This window comes from Vanacampus margaritifer, chromosome 12 (genome assembly GCF_051991255.1).
Source record: "Vanacampus margaritifer isolate UIUO_Vmar chromosome 12, RoL_Vmar_1.0, whole genome shotgun sequence".
Lineage (NCBI taxonomy): Eukaryota > Metazoa > Chordata > Actinopteri > Syngnathiformes > Syngnathidae > Vanacampus > Vanacampus margaritifer.
In genome coordinates, this window is record NC_135443.1 from 12895757 (window position 1) to 12916952 (window position 21196).

The 21196-nt window shown below is 39.3% G+C and overlaps 1 protein-coding gene across 5 annotated transcripts in view; it reads left to right on the plus strand.

Moving 5' to 3' along the window:
* The window catches only part of LOC144061452 (signal-induced proliferation-associated 1-like protein 2), a 99898-nt gene that overhangs the window by 59493 nt on the left and 19209 nt on the right, over positions 1 to 21196 (plus strand). For 4 of the 5 annotated variants that reach the window (XM_077581939.1, XM_077581942.1, XM_077581941.1 and 1 more), the window contains exons 9-15: positions 3926 to 4200; positions 12527 to 12781; positions 14237 to 14386; positions 15681 to 15784; positions 15869 to 15957; positions 16844 to 17217; positions 20918 to 21190. In XM_077581939.1, the coding sequence (XP_077438065.1) occupies positions 3926 to 4200; positions 12527 to 12781; positions 14237 to 14386; positions 15681 to 15784; positions 15869 to 15957; positions 16844 to 17217; positions 20918 to 21190 (1520 nt within the window). The remainder of the gene's footprint in view (positions 1 to 3925; positions 4201 to 12526; positions 12782 to 14236; positions 14387 to 15680; positions 15785 to 15868; positions 15958 to 16843; positions 17218 to 20917; positions 21191 to 21196) is intronic. The other variant, XM_077581943.1, reaches the window with a different exon arrangement.

The following is a 21196-nucleotide window of genomic DNA, read 5'->3' on the forward strand; positions in this document are numbered from 1 at the left end:
AGCCAGTTTCAATGTATCCTCACAAGTTTCTTACCGTCCACACGACGTCATTTTGCGTAGCCTCCTTAGCTTGCATATGCTTTTGCAGCAAAATATTTTGCTTCTTTATTCCCACGTTCAACAAGCGGTGTTGTACTTGAATCACCCGCCATTGTCTCTTCTCCTGTGTTCGTCTTTTCCATGTTGTTTTGATACATGCAAAGCCATGTTTGTTCTGGAGATTGCAATAAAGTTAGAAGAAAAAAAAAAGGGGGTTGTCTTCTTCGCTTTCCGATAAATCCCTGTGGCTGCGCTACAGCGCCACTCCAGGCTTGGCATATACATTACAGCCGTCAGCATCTTCTTTTGGACACACGCAAGTCTTGAAATGCTTCTGTGTGTACGAGATTTGTTTGAGGAACGAAGCCGGCTTTGCTTCCGTCTGGACGCGGGGCCTTAAACATTTAGAATCTATAGTTTCATTTTGTTTCACTGTGTCATTCGGGGTTTAGGGAGGTACAGGTATGCTTTTGTTCAGATCAAACTGATCTTATTGTTTCATTAGTGTTCAAATATTCCCTAGCTTTGAATGTGATGCCTGCAACATGTTCCAAAAATCGGGTCAACAAACACCTGTTTGGAACATGTGAAATGAAACATCCCCGAAAGGTTCAGTTGTTCTTCAGTTGCTCCTCGGTGAATATTTGAAAAAATAACCAAAAAAAAAAAAAGAGTTCATTTTACATGATCGCACTTTGCACTGAGCTTGCACAGTTCTCTAGAGCTTCGAACTGAAATAAGGAGGAAATATATGCAGCCCAAGGACAAAGATTTTGCATAATATAAAGACCCCAGAAGATTCCAAAATTCTACAAAGTACTCACCTTAGTTAGTACATTCATCACATGAAAGAACCGAGAAGGCCATATTAGCATTTGTGATTAGCCAAAGGACATCTCCTCCTCATTGGCCATGTTAATCTCTTTCACATTTGCAGTGCTCTTGCCCGTGGGATTTGTGACGGATAATTCACAAAAAATGATGATGAGTACTAGCATGCGAGTGGCTATCCGCGCTTCCCTGGGAAAATGTGCATCAGTAAAAGGTGACCTTGCCCAATTTAATCCGAATGTCCGTCTTTTTCTCCTGGAATTTGGTCTAATGGGTTTTCATTGCAAGAGTTTCCAGTGATGTATTGTGAAGCAAGTAGATTGGCCGCTGTAACGCCGTGCAGCCTGTGTGAGAAAGAACGCCACCAAAAGCTTTGTGATAACATCCTGCTCTCCAGGGTGTCAGTGAGTTTGGGTGCCTCATGTTGTTGGATGGCTGGCTTTTATTGAACACGACTTCACTAAGACCTGTGTGTGCACAGATTTTTAAAAACGGATTAGAATGATGAAAGCAATGATTTAAAAAAATATATATATTCCGTACATATTGGTTTGCTAAATCTTCTCGGATTTGGATTATAGGGGTTGTAACATTTTAATCTTCTCTGCTGAGTTGTAATCTATGTTTTTCTTTTTCATCACAATGCTTCATTCATCATGTACAGGCCTTGTGATCATTTTTGGTCACATCAGAAATGATGCTAATTGGCTGACATTTGCGACAAGTCTCTGTATTCAAGCCTGTTTGTTGGTGCTATGCTAAATTCAAGTTTATCTTCGAACAGTACTAGCGATAGCACTAAACAGTAAACTTCACATAATGAAGTATGTTTAGTTTTCAACCTTTTGAAGCATCATAAAACATTCTATTTGTAGTTTTGAGCAACATTTTAACATTCTTAACTCATTCACTGCCATTGACGGCTATAGACGTCAAAAAATCATTTGAACTATTTCTATTAATTTAACGTAATTTTTTTTAACGTTTGTTAACAAGAATATGAAAACCATGAAAAAAGATTTTTTTAAACACAATTTGTGATTAATCGTGAGTTAACTAGTGAAGTCAGGTGATTAATTACAACTACTAATATTAATTGCCTGACACCCCTAATTTTTAATATTTCTTTATTTTTTATGTTTTTATTTAAAAAAAAAGAATAAAAGATTATTTAAAATTAGAGGTGTGAGGTGATAATTTTTTTTTATTGTAATTAATCACATGACTTCACTAATTAACTCACTAATTTTATATCTGTTCTAAATGTACAATAAAAAAATTCTAGATTTTCTTACTCTTGTTAACAAAAGTAGAAAAAAAACGTTAAACTAATAGAAATAGTTCAAATTAATTTATGGCATTAAATGAATTAAAGGGGATGCTAAATCAAAAATCATCTTTACAATAATATGTTCTATGCGTCACAACTAGTCTGAATACAGTATTCACGGCGCACCTGTTTTCTGAGTTAGGTCATGTGACGCTCAAAGGCTGAGCTTGGCCATTACCTGAGCCCTGAACACCTGTGATGTCATTTTCAGTTAAGAGCAAGTAGCAAAATGGATGGAGAAAAAAAAAGGGTGGATTTCGCTGCTTAACTAATTTTCCACAAACACCAATGTGTGTTTAGACCAATGGTACCACATAGAACATATTATTGCAAAGACAATCTTTGACTAGACTTCCCTAAACTTAACAATAAAACCTCATATTTGATTTGGCCAACACTGTTACCCATTTTGGTGATATCACAATAATGACAAAGAAAGCCAAAGAACAAGCAAAACATATGAGCTCAATTAGCTAATTAAACTCACTGAGGTCTCTCAAAACATTCAGGTCAGTTGTTCTCGGGGTTTTGGGATAAAAGAAAAAATCCTGAATTGTACAACATTGTGGGTATTAAACTTCAAGATTCCATCATTACTAAACTTGTCAGATATTCACCATTAGTTCAATACATTCCTCTGTATAAGTGATATTGCAATTTTACTTTGCAACAGGATGTACCCTGCAAACGTGACACTTTTTAAAAAAAAATGTTTTTAATACTTCTTCACTAGCAGGTATTTTTTGTCATTGAAAGAAGCGCATGGCCACATTCATTTTATGGACTGACTAAAAAAGAGGTCCTAATGAAGCCATTTTAAACACTATTTGACAGGCCTAATGTAAAACCTTGCTCATATTCTCGCACATTTTTCTCCAGGCCATCAATGTTTTTTGTGTGGACATTTTAGTTTGCAAATATTTGTTCTCTTTGTTTTATGTTCCATAAAGCCCTCGTTCATATCCATTTAAGCACTAGACTGTGTTTGTCTATTAGCCACTAGGGAAATAAAGTGATCAACAAACTAGTAAATCCACATCATACCAAACTAATTCTGTGTCTCACTGAAGAGGACACAGTTGATCTGTAGCGGTCCACTACGGTTGCCTGGACTCCGCTCGCACAGCAGGGTCGGATTTCTGCTAGTGTGAGAATCTGGTGAAGTGTTGACAGGCCAAAGTCTGAGTTAATATGTCCCTGAAGCCAGCTGCCACTCTGAGGTATATAGAGGCAGTCAACCACAACTGAACCGGGACTAATCTGGCAAGTGATTAAAGCTCATTGAGTGCAATGTGATTTCTTCTCCAGTGCTTCTACAGAAAACACTTTTGGGAAAGCATCCAGTAACACTCACGCTGGAGTGAGACCTCCGAATAGCTTGGTCAAATTATGTTGTCAAGCTAAAAATAGATTGCATGCTTTTATGTGTGACCTCTTTTTTTCTCTCTCTAGCTTTTACTCCTAGAATGATGTTGAACTGGAATGGGTTTACTGAGCATTGTTTTAAGGCAATCAAGCACTAGTGTTAACAACTAGAATTAGTTTGCCTAACTGATAGCATACAAATATGAAATGAATCCAAATCAATGTAATGTTATACACCAATTTCTCTAAATGGAGTCATTGCAATCAGATAATTGCTCTCATATTCAGATGCAGAAAGCTTTATTTATTTGCGCTCAAATTTGAACACAATTGTCAGGCTGACATTTATTCTTATTTAAGATCACGACCAGGGGCTGTGAGACAACCGAGATGACTTTACGGCGCAACGGCCTGGGCCAGCTGGGTTTCCACGTCAACTTTGAGGGAATCGTGGCTGACGTGGAGCCCTTTGGCTTTGCTTGGAAGGCAGGCCTGAGACAGGGCAGCCGACTGGTGGAGATCTGCAAGGTAGCCGTCGCTACTCTCACCCACGAGCAGATGATCGACCTACTGCGCACCTCCGTGGCCGTCAAGGTGGTTATCATCCAACCATATGAAGATGGGACCCCTCGAAGGTAAGAAATCTTCAGATGTGCCAAATCCAGGTCCAGAAAGTAAAAACCCTGCCACAGTTTGGCTTTAGCCTCAGGTGCTAGTTAGTAGCTAGCTCCCATGGTGCTCGTTTAGCTGCTAGGGCGCGAGCTAGCTAGCTAGCTCTAGGGGCTAAAGCCAAACGGTGGCAGGGATTTGTATTTGTCACTCATTGCTGTTTTTGTTTATTTTTTTTTGTTTGTGTTTTTTTGCTGCTGTGCAGCTACACTGAGGACATTCTCATGTTTGTGTATTAGCGTGACATTTCTCCTCATATCTGAGATAATGAAAGGAAAAATAGTTTTTTTTTGTGCTTGATGTCGACAGCTGCTTCCCCATTGATTCTCTCCGTTTGTTGATGTACCTGTGCTACACACAATCAGCATTTCAGGGCGGATAATAACTGGAAGAACATTTAGATTAATGGCTCAAGTCTTTCCGCTATGGTTCACTTTTGTAGATTGCTTTTATTTCTGTCCTCCCCCATTCTTCTCTTCAGCAATTAGAGTAGGAGGGGCTGGCTTTTTGGGAACATTCACCCATGGCGAGACACCATTTCCCCTGAAGTCAAAAAAGAGGAACATATTTCCGATACTGTGATGAGGATAAATGGACTGTGTGAAATCGCCTTTTCTCTGTGAGAGACCGTCAGTGCCATGAGATCACCACTATGCCAGATTTTGTATCTCATTTAAATCGAGACCAAATAAAGTTCCTCCCTATAACTCAAATATATAACACTATTTAAGAAATATTTTATGCAGTGACCCAAAATTTGTAAATTGCTTCATCTCCCTATTTTGACACTCAGATTATCGTTTGTGTTTTGTAGATGTTGCAGGTTACCACATATTCATACTTTTCTGTAATCTTACACTTACTCGTGGTTTGTTGCCATTTACAGCTCATTCTTAGGAATAAAGAATAAGGGTATGAAGATAAAAAGCTGTCCAGGAATTAGTGATATGAGGACTACAGCTGTTAAAAATAATTGATTAATTTAATTACAACAAATTAATCTACTATTACTATTATTTTAATAATCAAATAATCGTTTGGAGCCATTGTCCGAATCTTCTGATTGCAGCATATCAACAGTAATTGTTTATTGATTTCTGTAGTCCTTCATGAACGAAGACTGAATATCTTCTGTGTTTAATCAAAATAAGACATTTGCAAATTAAAAAAATACATTTTTTACTTTGACCGAACCGGTGGTAGCCTAAAACATCACCCCCACCCCCTTCCTACAAACAGTTAATGCTAAATTAAAATGAATCTGATTAGTCGATTAATCGATTGAATAATCAATAGATTAATCGATTCAAAAAAATATTTGATAGTGACAGCACTAATGAGGACGCTTGAGGAAAAGCAACATTATTTATGTTAGCTTGATTTCAACTTTAGTTTTCTCATCTGGCAACAGAGCAGCAGCATATTTGTTTCTCCAGATGGCAGCCTAATATTCCTCCTCTGTGAATCCAACTCGGCAGCCTCTCTGGCTGAACTGCGGTCTAATCCTCTTACCAAGATCAGTGATCATAAACGATGACACAGTCATAATCGCAATTCAGGAAAACTGAAAGTGTGCAAATCATCCTACAAAAACTAGGGGTGGCATGGCTCCATGGTAGAGTGGTCTTCTCCCATCTGCGACGTTCGATCCTCACCCGTAGTGACCATGTCGAAGTGTCCTGGAGCAAGACATTGAACCCCGATTTGCTCCCAGTGGATCCAGCGGCGCCTTGCATGGCAGTAGCCGACCACTGGTGTATGAATGTGTGTGTGAATGGGTGAATGTGAGGCTTTAATTGTAAAGTGCTTTGGGCACCATATGGTGTAGATGAAGCGCTATATAAAAAGCAGTTTACTTGGGCTGGGATGATCCCGATACTTTTGTGGCGATCCGATACGTATTGCGATCATTTTTTTGTTTTGTTCTATTTTGGGCCTTTTTTGGGGCTAGTATCAACCTCAACATGTGTATTTAAAAAAAAAAAAGGGATCATCCGGCTGGGGTGGCCCATATTTCACTCACTCATGTTTTTTTTTTCGTTTTTTTTTTTTTAAATCAGGAAAACTATTATCATGCATTATCAATGTCAGCCATCTGTTTTGGTAAATCCGTAAATAATATCAGTAAAAGTGGGGATCAGACAAAAGTTTTCCATTCAAAATCATTACACATATTGTACATATATTGCTGAGAATTTCCAAAAAAAGTATCTCAATCCGGACCAACATTACCATCATGGCCATCTGCACTTTATGCCCACTTTGACCAAACATCAAACGATTAGCTTCTCCACATCTGATTTAAAAGAAAAAAAATAAGAAAAAGAGCAGCCCACATGTTTCTTTCTATAATAAATCCCCAAGATATGAATGAACGCAATCAATGCTTTCCGAGAGGCTTTTTTTCAACTGAATTGTTCGTAGGTTTTTATAGATTACATTTAATCTTTTAAAGTTAGGACTTACTTTTTAAACGTCTAGTAGTCATTTATCCATTTTCTGAACCGCTTCCCCTCACGATGGTCCACACCAAGCTGGAGAGCCTCCTCGCTGGAGCTCCCCTGTTCCGGTGCTCCAATGTCCAGCCATTCTCTGCACAGACTATTCTGACTGGCGTGCTGAATTATTTCAAAAGTCCGACTTTTCGAGGGCGCGCGCTTCGTTCGGGTGCTGTTGTGGAGCGCTCCAGCCGACAGTTGAGCTGCAAGCCTGCACTTCTATACACTTGTGGCCTTAAACATTTCTGGCAGAAAGACAGATGTTTGCCCGGCAACGGCGGCGGCGTTCGCGTTTGGTTGCTGCAGCCCAAGGCATATTAGCTTGTAGGCTAGTAGGCTACGGTACATTTAGTTTGTGTTTTTTTTTTGAGTTGCCTCTAAACTGCGGTGGCGCAGTGCTGCCACCTATCTGCAGATTAAGATATGACAGGCTCCTTGTAAGCAGCCGGTGGTGCAGGAGCTGCATTGCAATATAAGTTATCACAAACTCACTTAATGGATTGATGCTGCAGATCGGGACGGATAGTACCGCAATGCCTTACAGTTTACTGTTTACAAAAACTGGTCCGGCCTCTGAAAACTGTGGTTACATTGGTGACTAAAACTCTTGGCTTGGTCACTGTGCCCGTTTCAGATACCCAGCTTGATTGGAGGACTAGTAGTGATCAACAGCATTTCAAGCATGATTTTTTTTGCCTATGATAGATGGCTCAAGTCGGGCATTGGGTCCTAAAAGTCAGAAGGAAATTATTCTCCATGCCTACAAGGTGACACGTTACCATACGGAGCTGTATTTGATCCGGACGTGTCGTTTGCAAACAGATCCATTTGGCAGATTAGAGGATATTACCATAGAAGAACATGCTGGCCTGTTCTACGGAGCTTTACTGTGGGAAACGTCCCCCGCTTGCCAAACACACAAATTGTCGCTGTCTCATGAGAACCAAAAAGCATCCATCTCAAGATCTTGTGAATATTCTCCCAAGGCTCGATCAAATGAGGACGCGAAAGGTCAGGTGAAGAATTGTGAGGTCTGTCAACTTTTTTTTTTTGGTGGGGGGGCGCTGGCTGCATTTTTAAGTTGCTCAAGTGTTGCAGTCAACAATGAGTGCTCTGCTTTCTCCACAATGATCTCAAAAGAAAGGAATTCAGCTGAGGGTTGAAGGGCCCCGTCAGTCCCCCGTGGCCCGAAGGATGGGGCCACGCATAACAATGGACTGGAGTCTCATGCCCTCGAGACAATATACCCGGCTTCATACACCCCTTATGACACTACTTCCATCATTTATATAGCTTCTTGATTTTTTATTATTATTTTAAGATGTGTATGTTTTAAAACCGGTATAACTGCGGATATGGTTCCGACTGTATTTTTCCACTGGGGGCAGGATGTGGTTTTAGGCAGTGCAGCAGTGCCAGAGTCTTGTCCATCATTGAGCTAAAGAGTTTCGAAGATGAAAAAGATTAGCTCTATGGAAATGTCTCTTTAGAGAGTGTTTTGATATATGTTTTTTATGTATATGAATGTGTTTTATGTGGACTTAAATGCATAATGACAACAACATACAAATGAAAAATACACAAACATTTTGTTCTATTATTTTCTAAATTCTTGTGACCCCCGGATTTAATGTTTATCTCAAATTAAAGGGCACCCAACCTGCTCCAGACCCCCTGCTGATAACAAGTATTACATATGACATTTAGATGGCCACTTGTGACCTTTACTTTGAAGTGCCATCAGACGCGTCATGGTGGATTTTGATCTGGACTCGAGTTAAGCCGGATTTCTCACTTCCCATGATGACGCTGTGTGAAAGAAAACGCTGCTAAACAAAAACATTCACAAATTGCTCCACTTAATCCCTTCACTTTCTATACAGGAGGCCTTCTTTCCTTCAAATCACTCGGCAAAGAAATCCTTGAGAGACTTTTTTTTTGCAAACTCATTCACTTTGGAGCACACCTTCTTAATGAACCTCAGGACAATGATGCTCTACAAAGGGCTGGTGGAGGTCGTAGCCTCTCTGGCTCTTTTGCTGTGACACGGACTGTGGGAATGGATTAGCATGTCTTTCAATCCCTGGCCATGTCATTGAAGTGACGGCTCTCTGACTGAGGTCCAAGGTCCTGTTGTCACACTCATCTATTCTATTTGGTTAAGCGCCAAAAGCTGATTGCCTCCCAACTGGCCTAGTGAGCACTAATGTTGTTTTGGCCAACGTCGCTTAAAATGGTTGAAACTGTGTCAAATAAGTTCCTCCAAAGAAAAACATGACAATGTGATTTGGCGTTTTTTCATCTTATGTAGGCCATTGTGGTCAAATGTAAGCATATAGGCCTTTAATTAAAGCTGCATTAGCTGGTGGAGATCAAGACGTTTCATTCCGCACCAGTTCTCCTCCTTTCAATTGGATGATGTGTCTACCAGTCTGTTTTTCCAACACCGTGCTAAAGCTCAGGTTTAGTGCTGGTTTCCTGCTGTTTTGCCATGATTTATACACAGAAAGACAGAGCCCCCCCCCCCCCCCCCCTATACATTTCAAAGCAAGAAACCCTGGTCCAGGCTGATGGTTATTTTCAACAGTCTGCCTGGCAGGCACTCAGCTCAGCTGTAACATTAGATCATACCTTGTCACTTCTTAATCATTCTTGTGTAAAAAAGCACAGCAAGAAAAAAAAAACTGAGACCTTTCCTGTTGACGAGCTGTTAACCACGTTTAGCCTTTGACAAAGTGATTGTCTGTGGCAACCTGGCATTACCATGTACACACAGTTCATCACGGGTAATGAGTGGGTTCGAAGTCCTGGAGAAAGAAGTGTAACATTGTTGAGGATTTAACATGTTTTTTTTTCATTCCCGCCACTTCCTCCATTCATGTTCCTGCCGCTGAACCGAACCCACCAGCCACCGCCATTAAAACAGCATCATAATAACAGATTTCAATAAGTTTGGAATAATACATCCGAGAAACAAATGTTTCATCCATTTCCATTCATCGTGTTTGATATCAATTATCCAGAGCTCAGATATCAACATATTTAAGGCAGCACGGTGATCGCCATTAGTATTAAAGGGCAAGTCAACCGTAAAACATTTCTTGACAATAATATGTTATATGTGATCTCACTAGTCTAAACATGACATTCTGATTAATATTACATTTTGGAATATAAATTACGCAGCAAAATCCAGCCATTTTTAATCCAGCTCAGGAGGCGGCCATTTTACCACTTGCTGTCGACTGAAGATGACATCAATGTTGCTCAGGTCTCAGGTAACAAGCAATCACAGCTCAGCTTCAGAAAACGGGTGATGTCATCCTCAGTCGACAACAAGTGACAAAATGTCCGCCTTCTGATATTGATCAAACCTGCTGGATTTTGCTGCACTCCAATTCTCAATATTAACCAGAATGCCATATTTAGACTAGTGGGGCTGCATAGAACATATTATAAAAAAAAATTAAAAAAGTTTGACTTCCCCTTGAAACATTTCTTGGCAATAATATGTTATATGTGACCCTCAATGATCTTAACATGACTGATTAATATTACATTTGTTTTTTTAAATGACTAGCGATTTTGCCACTTGCTGTCGACTGAAAATGACATCACAGTTGCTCAGGGCTCAGGCAATGACCAATCACAGCTCACCTGTTTTCTAAAGTTAAGCTGTGATTGGTTGTTACCTGAGACCTGAGCAACTGTAATTGTCATTTTCACTCGACAGGAAGTGGCAAAATGGCCGCCTTCTGACATTGATAGAAATTGTGCGATTTTTGCCGCTTAAATCATATCCCGCCAACGCAATATTAACCAAAATACCGTATTTAGTTTGGATGCATAGAACCTATTGTCAATAACTTTGTGGGGGTTGAATGACTTCCCCTTTAAGCCAGGTCTAGAGATGTGAACCACAAGACTACCAGTCCCCATCTCCATGAAGTGTGAAATTCTGCATGCGCCACTTATTATTTACAGTTCCATACGCAATTTTTCATGCTACATACCGCACATGAAGTCAATCAATTATTCAGATCTTAAGATCTGGAGGATGTTACGCGTGTACCATTGGCAGTACATACATCACCATGATGTGACGTTGACGTTGGCCATATGGGTGTGAAGTGGAGGATGATTTTACTCAGATGTCTGTCACGGCCCAGGTTAATGAAAGCGTCTCACTTACATGGATTACTTGTCCTCTTCACAATCAGTCGATGCGCCCTCCTCAAGCCTCTTTGTTTGGACTTGTGACCACATCAATGTATACATAGAATTCTCCCCTCAGTGGATTCTGGAAAATAGACTTTGGAGGGGTAGGCAAGTGCAATCATAAGGGTCATGCTTGAGATGCTTGTGGAGAGCTTGCACAACATCCATCATGTTTAACCCTGGACCCATCACGCTGTAATCCCCTTCCCACAAATATAGACATAGCTCACGCTCCATCATTAACGGTGCATGAAACGGCATCCTAGGTCTGTCTGCTTCAGTGATCTTGACTGTTATTACCAATAAGATGACCATAGAAAAAGCCCCCTTAGATAGTCAGCTTTATTGTAAGAGGCTGAGTGTGGATGGACGTATGATACGAGCACACGTGTGATGGAGATTTGAGGGGTTTCGTAGGGAAAGTGTAAATGACCCACTTAAAACTCATTCACTGCCATTGATGGCTATAGAGGTCAAAAATTCATTTGAACAATTTTTATTAGTTTTACATTTTTTCCACGAGTATGAAAACCTAAAAAAAAAAAAATGCATTGTACATTTAGAACAGATATCATATTTGTGATTAATCGTGAGTTAATTATTGAAGTTGTGATTAATTACAATTTAAAAAAAAATTGTTTTCATACTACTGAAAAAAGTGTAAAACTGATAAAAATTGTTCAAATGAATTTTTGACCTCTATAACCATCAATTGCAGTGAATGAGTTTTAAGTGGGTCATTTACACGAAACCCCTCAAATCTCCATCACACGTATGCTCGTATCATACGTCCATCCACACTATAAAAAAAAGTATTATTTTTTTTAATTGTTATTAATCGCATGACTTCACTAGTTAACTCGCGATTAATCACAAATGTTATATCTGTTCTGAATATACAATTAAAAAAATTGAGGTTTCACACTCTTGTTAACAAAAGTGGAAAAAAAATGTTCAACTAATAGAAATAGTTCAAATTAATTTTTGACGTCTATGGCAGTGAATGAGTTAATCATTGCAATTAGTGTAGCTTTGTAATTCTATAACAGCAGTAACAGTATTGCAGAAAATAATGTTATTGTTAAATCATTTATAGATGTGAAATGAATTATTATTTTGCATATTATCTCCGACTTTATTGTAGATTTTCCTCACATTAAATATGCACTCATTTACATGTTAATAAGGCTTTGATGTTCCATATTATTAGTAATCAAGTCTTGAGTTTAAGCCTCAACTCCACAGAGCCTTTTAACATCGTTTAGCATAATGTTTATGTTCCATTTCACTGCTCTCCAATACTGTTTTTTTTTGAGTAGTGTCGTTAACCTTAGAAAAAAAAAGGCAGTAAGCCTGAAAGTTTGTATACACTTAGCTAATTGGTTATCAGAAGCAAATAGATTCCTCTTATATTGACTTTCCAACGGCCTTTGATGAGACGGATGATGGAATTGTTAAAATATGAATTGCTAACAGCTTTTACTCCACCGCTGGCATGAATAATTCCATTGTGTTGCTTCCGTATTCCACAGACTGAAGGCTTCCCTTGAACTGTCTTTCCTTAACGTCTTCTCAGGGGCTGCTCTGAGCTGTATCGCATCCCCATGGTGGAGTACAAAGTCGACAGCGAGGGCACACCTTGCGAGTACAAGACGCCATTCAGAAGGAACACCACCTGGCATCGGGTGCCCACGGCGGCCGGCGCTCCTTTGTCCAGAGGGTCGCCCACTCAGGGTCCGGATCGCCTCCAGTGTCAGCAGATCCTGCAGCAGCATCAAGCCGTTATCCCACGAAGCACGTCCTTTGATAGGAAGTTACCGGATGGATCCAGGTACTCTTATTGCCCCTCCACTTTTTTTTTTAATTTGTTGATTATACTATATATTATATTATAGGATTTTGTAATCGTGTAGAAATGGATTGGAAAAAATTTAACTCATCTTTTATGTTGGGCTATCACATAGATATGAATGGAACATTTTAGTTCCCGTGAATTCACTGCATCTGGTTCATCTCTTTTTGATGTCAGTCTAGTTTTTCCTCTTTAGGACATCTTCATCCAGCCATGTAAAGCAGTGATTTGTTCATCCTAATGAAAGCCCCGCAGTCATGATAACCTTTCCGCAGTGTCAAAATGACCCCTTGTGGTTTTGCCTGTTCTGACTGTATTGGGATAACGGCAGCCTCCTCTGCCTAATCACAGTGTCTGTCAGTGGGAGCGCTCCATTTTCTATTCTTTCTTTTGCTCCGTGTATGACTCCCACTCCGTGCTCTCTGCGCCCCACTGAAGAGAAGGTGATGAGGACACTGGCACGGCACAACTCAGCTCGGCCAATTACTGCAGAAACAAAGAGAGAGTTCCACTCTCGACCATCAAATGACGCAGTCCTGGAGTGCAGGAGAGAAATGAGGAACAGGAGACAATATTGCATGATTGCAAGAAATATAAACAAAAATGGCATTTTTTAATACATGGTGTATTGCAATGCAGCAGACAAAATGTTTTTTTTTTTAAATAAATATCAGGCTTCATTAATAATTATACACTCTAAAAACTGTTGTCAAAAATAACCCAATTTGGCCCGAAAATGGACCGATCCAATTTGACCCAAGTATCTGTGATGTGTTGTGTTGCATGAGATGCTCCCAAAAAAATGGGTCGTTTTGTATAAAATAACCCCGAAAGTGGAGTTGTTTTGTATAAAATAACCCATAAAGTTGTGGCTCAGTCCATTTTTCACCCAAGTCATTTTTTGTTTTTTTTTAATCCAAATGTTGTTGTTTTTGTTTTGTAGTATTAAATTAATACCTCTTTTCGTCAGCGCAGTGCTTAGTGGTTAACATGTCTGCCTCACAGTTCTGAGGTTCAGGGTTTGAATCTTGACACCGACCTTCCTGTATAGAGTTTACATGGTCTCCCTGTGCTTATTTTAGTTTTTTTCTGCATGGGAACTCTTGACTTCTTCCCACATATCAAAAACATACTTCTCAGGTTAATTGAAAATTTGAAATTGCCCATGGTATGAATCGGAGTGTAAATGGTTGTTTACCTGCGTGTGCCCAGCAAGTGGCTGGCGACCAGTCTCTCGCCCAAAATCAAAATGGAGAGACTAGCTAACCTGTACCCAAAATTAGCATAGTATTACGGAAAATATATGGATAATACCACACGGGCCAATCTAAATGGTTAATTATTATTCCTCTATAGGCAGATTTTTTTTCATGCAACTTTTGTATTAGATGTCACATGTGCACACTCAGATTTGAGCCCTTTTTTGTTCTGCAGAACGGTGCAAGATTTGGAAAACCCCCAGGTTACATCCTGTAACAAGGGAGAGCAGCATTACCGTAGCTCCCCCAGTAACCAGTCCTCTTCCAGCGATCCAGGACCCTGTGGCAGCAGCAGCTCCTGGTCCCAACAGCCTGGATATGATGGGTATGCAACCACGCAATTTGTACTGCTTTTCATAGCCCATACTTCAGTCCTACACTTATTTGGAATTTAAACATAATCAAAGCAGATTTATTTTATTCCTGCATTATTAATAATAATAATAATAATAACAATAATAATAATAATTATTATTATTGTTATTATTATTATTATTATTGTTAATAATAATTTATTTAACTAATTAATTAATTAATTACTTTTTACAAAATTGTTTGTGTTTTTAAGAGAGACCAGTCCGATTTGAAGCGCAGTTTCATCAGGTGTTTTATCTGAAACGACGGTTATTCCTTTGTTGGCTCGTGCCAATTAAACAGAGTGGACTTTTAGTTGGTTAAAATTACATTGAACAAATGAGATACCATTGGAAACGTTAGAAGAGCATTACATCAGGCTGAAAACTTTTCATTCACAGAGAATGTCTACCTGAAAGATCAATATCCATTCTCTGAAAGTCAGCTCACTTGGAAACCCCTTTTTTTTTTTCACACCAGACTGGTTCCCACGTCTGTTCTCAGAACACTGAAATTAAATGAAAAAAACATTATAAAGAATTGCTAACTGCAACCTGTCCTGCATGACTTAAAAGAGGGCACTCAAAACATCTACTTTGGAAGTGAATTAAATAAAAGACATGAATTATTCTTCCAGTCAAACCCGGAGAGACCAATAGGTTGAGATTTTGTTTTGACTTCTCTTTTATCATAGTGTGTCGGAAAATGTCATGTCATGCTCAATATGCGGACCTACCAGTTTTCAAGCTGACACTGGCACGTGAGCAGAACGCACCAGAGACCAATATGCTTCTCTAAGAGTTTACAGACCATGACACAAAGCTTTTGGCTCCATGCTGCTGCCTTCCCTGTCAGCAGCCTCAAACGAGCACGAAATTTGCAGGGATCCGGATAGCCGTGGTCCGTCAGAGCTGACACCATGCAGAACAGAACAAGACACATTGACTGGTCCATTGATCTCCAGCTAGGGTTGCCGGGAGAAATCACAAGGCAGCATGACCGCAGCGCAGAAGACGGAACCCCTATTAGCTCTAATAGCTTTAATTATAAACCCTGTTGGCTCCTCTTTTTCTCAAGAGCAAGATAGTTCCTGTAATGCTGAGTCATCTAAAAGGTCCTTTGTTTGCTTCTGCGTACTGAGCTGAAGTGTTTCGGCTCTCACTGATTGCACGCTAATTGTGTTACGTCTACGGAAAATCTATTGAATCCTTTCTCCTTGTGGAACACAATGCTCACCACCTCCTCCCTCGTGTTTCTCCCTGCAGATGTCCCTCGCCTATCCTTCATGAACATGCAGGAGACATCCAAGGGGGCGATGGGGACATCCACAGAGAAAGAGAGCCCACTCTGGAGAGGACCAGGTCGGCAGGTGAGTGCTGGAGCCCACCATTAAAGCAAGTTGTCTAGACATTTGATAATTATGCCTACTTTTTATTTTTTCTCTGATCTGCAGAGGCCAAGTGGCACATACCCTCCACTAAGATCCTGAACCCTCTGAAGCAGCGAGAAGGAAGCAAAGACTCCCCGAACAAGCTATCCAGGGTAAAAGTTCAAATCTAGGATGACCTGTGTTTTTTGATTTTCAGTTTTAGAGAGAGAGAGAGAGATAATAAGCCCCAAAGTGTTCGCCATCGTGTTAAAAAAAAAACTTTGAAGTCTTTAACTCATTCACTGCCATTGACGGCTATTGATGTCAAAAATTCATTTGAACTATTTCTATTAGTTTAACATTTTTTCCACTTTTGTTAACAAGAGTATGAAAACCTTGATTTTTTTTATTGTAAATTTAAAATAGATATAAAATTTCATGTCATGTGATTAATTACAATTAAAAATTGTAATCGCCTGACGTGATTTTAAAAAAGAAGAAGAAAAAGTTAGTAAAAATTAGCAATTACATTTTTTAATCGTAATTAATTGCATGACTTCACGAGTCAACCCACGATTAATCACAAATTTTATATCTGTTCTAAATGTACAATAAAAAAAAATCTAGGTTTTCATACTCTTGTTAACATAAGTGGAAAAAAATGTTAAACCAATAAAAATAGTTCAAATGAATATTTAACGTCTATAACCGTCAATGGCAGTGAATGAGTTAAGAAGCAAATTGAAGAAAATATAATGGGCCATGTTCTCATTTTAAAGAATCAAGAATTAATTTAGCCTCTTGTCCTAGTCAAATAAATAAATGATATGACTGATTTAAGCTGAGTCGTGTTTAAGTTTAAGCCACAGTACTTTATTAAGTTCCAACATTATACACCCCGACTAGGACTACTTATGGTGAAAACAAAAATATTTGCTAAAGTAAAATAAAAATAAAAGTCAAATATTTGGTGCTTGCAGTACATGTTAAAACACCCGTAAAAACGCTTTGCCCTTGCCCGATGCGCCGTATACATTTGTGATTCTCTTGCTGTCCTAGATGGGCGATAAGAACTCGAGCCACTCAAGTAGCAACACACTGTCAAGCAACGCCTCCAGCAACAGCGACGATAAGCACTTTGGCTCAGGAGACTTGATGGACCCGGAGATGTTGGGTCTCACTTACATCAAAGGGGCCTCCACGGACAGCGGCATCGACACCAATCCCTGCGTGCTTGCGGGGGCTCGGGTGCTGATGCAGAGCAGGGCGGGCGAGCAGGGGAACCCGTGGGTGTCAGAGCACCACGAAGACGGGGCGTCCGAAGAGGATCACGGAAAACCGTACATGACGCACGGTTACGCTTCGGCCTTGATGGCCAGTAACGTGACAGAGGGAAGCATCGGAGACCTGAGCGAGATCTCGTCACATTCCAGGTATCACACATACGCTTATGATTATTATTTTTGAATGCAAGTAATGATATGCATGTCTGTACTATGGACGTTGAAAGAAAAAACATAAATGTACACTTTGCAAAAGCATTTTTGCTTACTCTCATGTATACCGACTTCTCAATTGGTGGCTTTTCACTCGCTTGTAATAATTGAATACAACCGTCAAGTGTACTTTTGCCACACTTTAAAATGAGCTGAAAGTGTTGCCATTTAAATTGATGCATTCAACTGGTTTTGAATTTGAGTATCATCAGAAGGGATGCCAGCAAAATCAGAGTTCTGTAAATATGCATCGTAAATCCTTGACAAAAAAAAAAAAGCCTCAATGCAGGTGAAGAAAATGTCGTTGAATTAACAAGAATGGGAATCACATGCAAGACACCATTCGCAGTAACCAGATTTAAAAAAAAAATGTTTTTAAAGCAGCAGAACAGCTTCATATATGGAAGCAAAATATCATTAAAGATCCAAATGTGAGTGATTTCAATGGTGTTGTTCGATGTTACAGGAACTGTGAGTAATTGGCAATATAGCTAAATAGTGTACCATGTTATAAGTATTTCCTATCAGTCGATATTAACTCATTCACTGCCATTTACGTCTATAGATGTCAAAAATTGATTAGAACTATTTCTAGTTTAACGTTTTCCACTTTTGTTAACAAAAGTATAAAAACCTAGAATTTTTTTTGTATTAGAACAGATCTAAAATTTGTGATTAATCTGGAGTTAACTAGTGTCATGCAATTAATTACGTTTAAAAAATAATAATTGCCCGACGCCCCTATTTTTTAAATATTTTTTTCTTAAAAAAATACATTATTAAAAAAATATATATATATTTTTTTTTGTTTAAGAAAAGTTTATTAAAAATTAGGGGCATCTGACGATTAACATTTTTAATTATAATTAATCGCATGACTTCACTAGTTAACTCACAATTAATCACAAATTGTATATCTGTTCCAAATGTACCAAAAATATATAGGTTTTCATACACTTGTTAACAAAAATGGAAAAAAAAATGTTCAACTAATAAAAATAGTTACAATGAATTTTTGACGTCTATAGCTGTCAATGGCAGTGAATGAGTTAATGTTCTGATAACACTTTTTGGCTTCCAATACCGATTCCGATATGTGCCGTATCAGCCGATGTCAATACCGTACCTTATACCACGCAATTTGAAAAAAACATGTTTTTTTTATTTGTTTGTTTATTCTAAAGAATATCATACTTACTTGAGTGTAACATCATTGCTATCTTGGTCAGGCACTGCTTAAAAACCTTTGTGAAACAGGAAATGCGTCACCTGTGATCACACATCAGTGAGTGTGCACTGCGTTCAAATTATGCTAGTATCGGTAAATGGCATCGGACCGTTTTTTGTTTTAATGCCCCCCACTAGTCGATATCAGTAATCATCAATTTTAAAAATAAAAAAAATCCAACAGAATTCTGGGGTCGGGGTTTGCTTCCTGATATTTTTCTATCGAACACATTACATATTGATATTGAGTTGTTGCCCACACCCCTAATGATATGCCAGAAAAGTGTAACATAAACTTTCTGATTCAGGTTCCGACACTATAAAGAGGCACAATGTTGTCGTTATACTGAACATTAAATAACCCCTTACTTGTACATAAATAACTTGAAAATGGCATGGTTGCAGACAACCACAATGTTTCCCACTGGAAATCGTCCAGTGAAGAAAAGCACAACCAGCCTTTTGATTCCTGTTCACCCATTTAATAAAAACAGTTACAGTATATTTTTTTGTCAAAATAGAAGGTGACATTCAATTTTTGCCAATGTTGAGAACGCCGGTGCTGCAATGAGCATGCAAAATATGACCCTGTTCCAAACAAAACCAACCATCTGTGGATTTGGATGATGCAACATCATGTTGCTTGTGTTATCTGCACTGCTTGGCCAGTCCTACAACATAGACGGGTTTATTTAACACTTATTCATTAGCCTCAAATTAATTTTAGGAAGCCCAGGAACAAAAGTGGATAAACAACTCCAAGGTTGATTTTTTTTTCTTTTTCTCTGTGCCATGACTTGATTCTGTTTTGTGGTTTATTTCTCGTCTTTCGTGTTATTGATTTGACCACTGAGATAAAACGCAACAACGGATTCCTCATTATACGGTTGGCCGCACAATCCCGTGTTCCGTTCACAAGTGTAGTACATCGCCACCCATAACTCTCAGTCTGACTCAACCAGCTGTGTTGAGGATTGTTGTCGGGGTTGGAGAAACATGGTGGAGGGCTTCATCACATTCCTGTTCCAAGTGCCCCTCACCAGACTGCTGCCCATCTGAGGAAGAGGAGGGGGTGTGAAGTAGACTTGTCTAGCACCCACTGGTCACAGTCGCTATGAAATGCAATTCAAGTCTCATGTTTGCCTCATTTGCTCAAATGAATCGTTTGTGGGAAGTATCACAAATCTTCTATCCAGAATAGCATTTAGCATAAGGAACTTGTCCGTACCATCACCGCATCATTACCATCCTAATGCTTTCCATCTTTTTCATGTAATTGATTTTGACCATTCGAACCAACAGCGCAGCAGCAGGGGTGGGGCCCAGATGGTCATGAATATGCAATTAGAGACGACCACCAGCTAATGCCAACTTGAAGTTTGAAGTTGACGTTAGTCATAGTCCACTCGTCATATTATTTGTATCGTCTCTTTAGAAGAAAATATGTCACAGATGGTGATTATGACAGTAGACATTTATTTTAATTTGTTTTAAATCATTGGTCATAATATTGCCTTATAGTTTGTTTCCTCTCAAGTGGAAGTGTCATTCTGTCATGCCATATTTATTTACGCCTGCATATTTTTTGCCTGCTTTTAACCCTATAAAGCCTGAACCGTGAAATATATGAGAGGAAATTCAGATTATTTGTAAATAGAGTATTTGTTGGTCCTTTTGAGCAAACAAACAAAACATTTGAAAATTCAACTTCTACATATGACTTGATTTGTCACATTTGATACATCCGGTCACAATGCTTTAAATTCGTAGATTCATAACTGTCAAAAGTATAATAATAAACAGACATATCAAGCATACTAGTATTTCCAAAAATCAGAAAGAACATTTCCCACTATTAACTCATTCAAACCCAAAAACGTATAAATATGTTCTATTTTAAATAGGGCCATGCTCCCAAAGACGTATTTAGAAGAGAGTGCTTTGAAGCAATGGTAGTTATTACAAAAACGGCCAGCAGGTGGCAGCAGCGTATAAGAGATCAACCAGGGCCATGTTGCAAAAAGCTCTTTTACCCACTGTTTTAAACAGATTTGTGAATAACGAGGAAACTTAGCTATATTCTAATGTTATTTGATGCAAAACGGAAATGGATAGAAATATTTTTTACGAGCGAATAAGTATAAGTGTCTCTCCTTTCTCAATCGGGGCGATCTTGCAAGGTCGCTGGAAAAGCCATCAGATGGGTGATACTGCCCTCTAATGGATTACCCATGTAATGCATGTGGCAGATAATATACGTCAGGGTTTTAATACGGGGGGAAACGAAATAGAGGGCTCAAAATGCCTTGTATTTAATGTGATCCGTTTGGCTTTATAGGGTTAATCAATTCATGCATGGTCAACTTTTGAGTTGCATTATTTGCTTTCGTTTGTTTTGCTTCTTGATCAGTGGCTCACATCACTCTGGCAGTCCATTGGCGCGTGGTGCCAGATATTGCATGTCCGCCGACTCCACCAAGGTGTACACCATCCCTCAGACCAGCAGCTCGGGCGCAGAGCCCGAACCCGAGCCCGGGCCCGATTGTGGCCTGGATCCCAGCTCAGAGGCTTGCGGACAGACACGCGCACAGCCAGATGGCAATCTCCCAGTCCAGACAACTGATAATGATGATGATGCTCACAGTCACAGCAATGAGGAACCTCGCAACATGTCAGAGTGTGGGTGAGT